General features: G+C 36.6%; 1 protein-coding gene across 1 annotated transcript in view; it reads right to left on the bottom strand.

Moving 5' to 3' along the window:
• Window positions 1-6,876, bottom strand: part of mpv17 (MpV17 mitochondrial inner membrane protein) — a 27,517-nt gene extending 20,641 nt beyond the window's left edge. The window contains exons 1-2 of the mRNA XM_015372822.1: window positions 6,821-6,876; window positions 6,126-6,202 (exon numbers count right to left, since the gene is read on the bottom strand). Coding sequence (XP_015228308.1) covers window positions 6,126-6,198 — 73 coding nt within the window. The 5' untranslated portion in view covers window positions 6,199-6,202; window positions 6,821-6,876. The remainder of the gene's footprint in view (window positions 1-6,125; window positions 6,203-6,820) is intronic.
• Window positions 6,877-7,308: the final 432 nt, after the last annotated feature.

Genomic DNA, 7,308 nt, shown 5'->3' with positions numbered 1-7,308 from the left:
AGAACCAAAGTGCTGCATATGAAAATGAAGTAAAAGTCTAAATTAGAACAAGAAACAAATGCACATATGAAAATTAACTGTAACTATTTAAATTAAGTTTGTATCAAAGAGCGAGGGCGCTTTCATACCCCATCAAATTAAAATGAAATTAACAAATAAAATAATGCAGACTTATATATATTATATGAATTTAGTGAGGTCAATAGGAGTGAGACTGATATTCTGTTAAAGACATATTTTTTATATTACTGAATAAATGTTCTTTATATAAAGGATGGAATTTCCTAAATGTGTTTTTTAAAGATTAGAATCAGAAGATGAGAAGTAGAGCGATACATCGGCCAGCTGATATTTTGCATTTAGCAGCCATGAATTAAGATCATATAAAGTGTATGCATCGCCGCTCTCCATTTTGCCATAAATTTTTTTTTCAAATTTAAAATTATACTTGTTTAATATATCATTATGTCTTTTTATCAGGTAAACGGTGGAAGGAAAAGTAATATCGGCTTCTAAAATCGGTCCAAAAATATCGGCATTACATATTGACTGATATCAGAATAGTTGATATCAGCCTTAAAAAAGAAAAAAAGAAAATAAAAAATGCAATAAATGAGGAGAGCACGCAACAAGGTTTAGTAACAGTTCAAGAAAAAAAGTTGAATACAAGGAGAATAAATCATTTTATTCATCTTGGTCATTGATAGCTCCTTGCGATGATTGAAACGCCAATAAACTAAAAGGTTTTAAAAATGTTTGCTTTTTTGTTTCATAGCCAACAACAAACAACACTTTGAATAAAGCTGATGAAGACACTGAGAAATCAAGCTCCACTTTCAGTTTTATTTATATATATATATATATATATATATATATAAAAATAAATGACAGCCATGTTCTGTCATCCAATTGGAAACATATTTATAGGAGCCTCTGATCTTTAAAAAAATGAAGGACAGAAAGATGAGGGCAGCTGCTCCAGTCGCTGCGCCAAGATTAATCCAACAGCAAAGAGTAATAACAGCTGAACAGGAGGTAACCTTTCCCTTAAGAAGAGCCTTTCTTCATAGAAGAGGCAGAAAAGTATTTAAGGTGGTCAGATGGTCACGCAGAGAAAATGTCAACTGTAGGCCTTCAGAGCAGCTTTTTCTTTAATGCCCAACTCTCTTAAAAAACACAGAAAGGGATTCTGTAAGAAAACGACCTATTCTAACCTGATAATTAGAAGCAAGTTATTAAAATAAGAGAAGTTATTCTAACTTGTATTATAAATGGTTTTTGATGACGTCGATGCTGTAGCCATTATGGAGTTCGTGTGGCGGTCTGTCTGACAGCGAATTTGGAGGAAACTCAGTTTTTTTAAATATATTTTGTCTTCAACTTCAATGAATAACAGAATAATGTTCAGCCTCCTTCATTTTCCATTTCTTCTTTTAAAGCTCCATGTTACATCAGAGATCTGACCATTTCCCTGGTTCCAAAAAGAGCACTTCTCTCTCAATCTGCAGATTTACTAGTGGTTCCTAGAATTTCTATAAGTAGATTTGGAGGCAGATCTTTTAGTTATCAGCTCCTCTCCCCTTTGGAACCAACTACCCGTCTGTGTACAAACATCCGCCCTTATCACTATATAGCGATTACGCCTTTTTAAAAGTGTCCAAACGTCTAGTGCATGAAAGAGTAGTGGACTCGAAGTTTCCCACAATGCACCTTGAAAAGTAGTGATCATCTATGTCACTAGACAAGCAGATATATCCCAGATTGCTTTGGGAGATCTCGTCTCACAAAGCATCATGGGCTTTGTTGTGACAGTGGAAACAAAGAACAAAGATGGCACATGCACTGTGAGGGTGCATGTGCAAGTTAACCAAGTTCACTATAAACTCCTCGCTCTATATAGTGATTGAGGGATTTAGGGTTTAGGGCAGACGTTCGGACCTCTTTTAAGACTAGGATTAAAACTTTCCATTTTGATGAGAGTGGCTTAGGTTATCCTGAGCTATCTCTATAGTAATGCTGCTATAGGCTTAGACTGCTGGAGGACATAGGGACCCCTTTTCGTCAATCTGCTTCATTCTACCCCTATTCTCACATTCTACAGTAGCATTCATAGTAGCTTCTTCTGATCCGTTTCTGTTTGGCTGTACCATCATAGAGAGAAAAATCAGCTGTGCTGCTGCCGTCAACACCTTTATTTATAGATGTTGGAGCTTGGTCTGTTTTTTAGTGTAGTACCATTTATCTTACTGTGACTAACTGTATGTGCTCTTTCATCCTCTGACATGGAAGCTGGCTCAGAACTCGTCTGTCTGGCTGGGAAGCGCCTGTGGAGCTGGTTTACAGTTGGCTTTTTTATCTCTGCTTCTTACTCCATTTACACTACCCTTGAAAAACCGATCCATGCTGAGACCGGTCCGAGCTCGGATCAGTTAACTAGGCTGAGCTCGGTTCTGACAACCGTTTACACATCACACTATCTCGCTTCCTCGCCACCTAGTGACGATCAGTATTGAAGGAGGAAATGAAGCAGTTGGTGGCGGTAATGCACCAAAAGCCATTATTTAAAAATGTTGCGTGGAGAAGATTTCGATTGTTGTTTATAGTTGTTCTTCTTCTTCTGTTTTGTGTTGGTTGGAAAGCAACTTCCAGAGGGGCATTACCGTTAACTACTGGAATGGAGTGTGAATCGCGATGTGCAGCCAGACGGAGATGACGCGTTCTGCTCATGCGCTCTTGTTATCAGAGAACCGAGCCAGGGAAAAACCGAGCCGAGCCCAACTCTGGAACTGGTCTGCAGTTATCTCGGTTCGGTTGTGTCTAGCTTGGTTCAGTTCAGTTTGCTTTCCATTTACACACGATAAGTTATCTCAGTTACTGAGCTCGGACCGGTCTCGGCACGGTTTTTCAAGGGTAGTGTAAATGGCGTATGTGTCCCCTTGAACCCCAGTCAGCCTCAGCAGATGGCCGCTCACACTGAGCCTGGTTCTGCTGGAGGTTTCTTTCTGTTAAAAGGGAGTTTTCTTCTCCATTGTCGCTACATGCATGCTTGGTGTGAGGGATTTATCTTGAGTCGATGCAATCAACTGGTCTTCCTTAGATAGAAAACCTTCAATCAATTTGACTGTATGATCTCGTTGAACCGTCTGTCACTTTAAATAAACGGAATTGAATAGAGCACACCATGTCAATATTCATGATTGTCATCAAGTGTGTTGATGTGATGTCATCTCTTCAGCTTGGTTAATGATTCACATTTGAACATTGGTTTGAAAATGATCAAAGTAAAATGGGAGGTTCAACTGTGATCACTCGCATGTACAAAAACCCATCTACCATTTAGGCGCAATTATAGGGCAATTTGTATTTCTGACCATATGATCCTTTTTTATGCATGTTTTCCCATCTCCAAGCTGCATACACTTAAATACTTATTGGATGCAAGAGCCTAAGGAGATCAACATGCTTTATAAAAGGTGTGCATTGCTGTCAGGCAACTTTTTTCCTCAGGCAAAATGGGGCAAAAGACATTTAGGTGATGGAAAAGTCCAAAAACTGCAAAAAGAAGAAAGCAGCCCTCTTGAAATTGCTTGAACTTTTGCTAAAAATGGGGTCTGTTACAGGGTCAGAAAAAAAAAAAGGAAACGATGCAAATGAACTGCTGCAGAAAAATCTAACTTCAAGCTACCAGGGGCTCATTATCCTCCAGATCTGACATATTCCAGAACTGCAACCTACTAGGAATGCTTAAAGACATGGCTGAAACTAATCCACCACTAAACAGGACAAAAGCTGAAACTCAAGACTTGCAACAGTTTTTCCTCTCCACTGTCGCTACAAGCATGCTTAGTGTGAGGGATTGCATTCGAGTCAATGAGTCGATGCAATCAACTGGTTTTCCTTATAGGAAACTTTGAATCAATTTGACTGGATGATCTGGTGAACTGTAAAGTGCCTTGAGATGACATGTGTTGTGAATTGGCGCTATAGAAATAAACTGAATTGAACAAAGAATATAAAAACAGATTTTTTTTAAAGGTTTTATGAACTGATGATATAAGAGTGACTCCTGCTGGACCAGATGCACGGGCCAGTGGTTGGATCTTAACCTCTTACACCCTAAGGGGGTATACCGGTAAATAAATTTCTGCCTGACAAAAACACACAAAAGTAAATAACTTATAGCCTCAAAGCTGTTAGATTTAAGAAGAAACTTTTGGTACGTCTGTAAAGGTAAGATGTCATAGAATGGTTTTCTGGTGTCAGCACCATTGTAGCTTTGACCCTGCCTGAAATATTAGGGACAAAATACAAAATATTTTGCATTTTTTGAACCTCGCCAAAATTTTCTTTGAAATAAACATTGCAAAACACTACCAAAATATTATTTATAGCACAAAAAAGTAGTACAGACTTTCAAATCTAAATGTTGTGTAAAAATATACCAAATTTGGACTCAATCAGATGAATCATATTTATTTTAGAATGGTATTAGTGAGAAATTTCTTAGGCGGAGAGGCCATTTTGGCACATTTATCCATAAATGTCACCAAACTGTGCCAAATATGTTTTTTACATCAATACTGGGGGTTTGGTAGAATTACGAGGTCATGTAGCAGCTGGACCCGCCGGTGGGTCCGTAGGGTTCAAGGGGTTAATGAGCACAGAGCTCCACTTCATATCATACCCCACCAAGGTGGAGATGGAGTACTGCTATGCGGTGGGAATATTAAATATGGACCTTTTCTGGGTAAGGATAGACCAAAGCTCTATTAAGCCTACTGACTATTTTAAGAAGACATTTATTCAAAAAGTGGTAGAGGAAGAAGAAGACGTCTTCATCTTTCAAGGAGGCCACCATTTTCATGTAGGGTGATGCTTCATCGTGTACATCGAAATACTCCACTGTGTGGATTGCCACTACAGGCCTTAAACATGAAAGAATAATGATGCAGCCCTTTGAGAACGTGTGTGTCCTTAAATAGGAGATATATGGTGAAGGAAAACAGTCTAGATCTCTGATCAGAGGCCTGGGGTCTGTGGTTGCTACTGCTATTTATTCCAAGAAAGGCTGTAGTGCTCCTGATGGCTGCAACGTTTTATGTATCTGCCGCCATCTAGTGGCGATGCAAAGGAACTACTTCAAAACTGGCTAAACAACCACCCTGGGATGTAGTTTAAACGTACATATCATCTCACAAATGTATCAAAAAAAAGTGGAAAAAGCAGTACTTTTAATAATAAAGCTTTGGAATTTTTTTTTTCATAAAAACGTAGATTTTCTGTATAGAATTTTGTTCTATTGAAAAATGAACATAATCTTGAAGATTCATACAAATGATGCTAAACACATATTTATTATCACTTACATTTTCAAAATAATGTTTAAAAATTATAGAAATAATGTTAAATGCGTTTAAACTTAAAAAAACAACTTTAATTTATTAATTTTATTTATCTATCCATCCATAGTCTCCTGTTTAACCTATTGGATTCGACTAATGGCTGGTGCTTATCTACAGCAGTTTATGGGCGAAAAGGCAGGGACCAATAAATGTATGATTGATTAAATAAATTTAACACATTTGTTGAATATATTTAATCTATAAACCAAAGTCAGTGAATTGATCCTCCAGTTAGCTTGTTGTGCAGGTCAACAAACCAGTAACACTTTAGTGATCGGTGTCTTTTAACACCAGTTCTAAATTTAAAATCAATAAACAAATGGTGAAACAACAGAATTTATAAAGCACATAGGATTGTGACATTTTAATTATAATATGCTTTTAACAAATAAAATTATGTTTATATTACAAAAGCAGTGGGAACATTAATAGACCTTTTACAATTTCTTATATATCAATATCTATAACAACTGAATCATTGTATTTATATGTTTTTTGTCAATGCAATACATTTTCTATCAATGTTTACTCATGTTACTCTTTAAAAGCACTTGGTTGAAGGTCAAAACTGTAAACTGGAGCAAAGGTTTAGGGGGGAAACAGTTCCTACAGTTCAATATTTCCAAACAAAAAGAAAATTGTCAAAGTTTACAAATAAAACTAACTCTTAAGGTTTTTACTCCTGCAGCAGGTCAACCTTAGAAATAAGGAAATATTACCTACCAGCTGTGATTATCTGGACTGACCATGGGTATTTGGTCATCAAGGCCTGATAAGATCTCCATAGGCCCGCCATCCTCCTTAGATACAAAGAAAATAGTTTAAAAAAGGCAGAAAAATATTGATTTTTCAAAGAAACAGCCCAAACTAAGGCAAACAACGTGATCCAAATGAACTGAAGCTGCTAATAAGCTCCGTTATGCTCCCATTAGAGCCTGATTACTGACCATACCATGTGGCAACCACTTGAATTTATACTCAGCCTTGTTAATTATGAGAAAATAAAAATGTTTAAAAAATTAAACAGAGTAATATTAAGCCTTTACTATTAATTTATACAGATCAACTCATTGGAGCACAAAATTACCATATTTTTAACTTTTTAGTCCATTTCAGCAACGCCGAGTCAAAGATTATAGTCGCATTAAGATAAAATAATACAAATCTAGTCTTTAAATAAAATACATTTTCAAAATTTCCGAATTACATGTAAAAGCTCAAACTTCCTGAATGGGGTTTGGCGTGACATAATGTTTGGAGATTCGGAAGTTTTAAAGTCTGTATTTAACACTTTTTCTTTTAAATGCTTTACTTAAGCACTGAGCGCATGTCTTCACGAACAAAAGCTTGGTTTTTCTGCTACGTGTGTCAATCAATTTAAGGATAAAGAGCAGTAAATACTAAATGTGTTTGCATACCTGTTATGAGTGCGCCCGGCTGAATCCACGAGCTACCGATGCCTTCACGTCCCTGATATCAGCTCGGACTCTTAAGCTACAAGAATAACCTACTAACTTTTTATTATCTTAATTTAATTGTATCTTAATTTAAATAAGACAGATGCTTTCGCAGATTTTTGTGTTTGTTTAAGAAAGAAAAAACAACATTGCTCTCGATCCTATGGGTGAATCTGTGAATATTTTTTGTGGCATTTTCAGTTTAGAGTAAAAATTATATCAATAAACATTAAAAACTTTATGTATGTTACCTTTATGTGCATCAATTCCATCTTATTTACGATGGATAATTTTGGTTATATTTAAATTGACCGATTCTCCTATCTAAAAGATAAATTCAAAGCCAATTCTGATTTCCAATAGTACCTGAAGGTAGCATTAGAACTGCGTAAGTTCCGCTGTAAACAATAAAGCTTGGCCTTTGCTGCCCTCTAGTGGACAGTCACTGG

This window comes from Cyprinodon variegatus, unplaced genomic scaffold, assembly GCF_000732505.1.
Source record: "Cyprinodon variegatus isolate N-32 unplaced genomic scaffold, C_variegatus-1.0 Scaffold76, whole genome shotgun sequence".
Classification (NCBI taxonomy): domain Eukaryota; kingdom Metazoa; phylum Chordata; class Actinopteri; order Cyprinodontiformes; family Cyprinodontidae; genus Cyprinodon; species Cyprinodon variegatus.
This window is presented reverse-complemented; position numbering and strand designations above follow the sequence as displayed.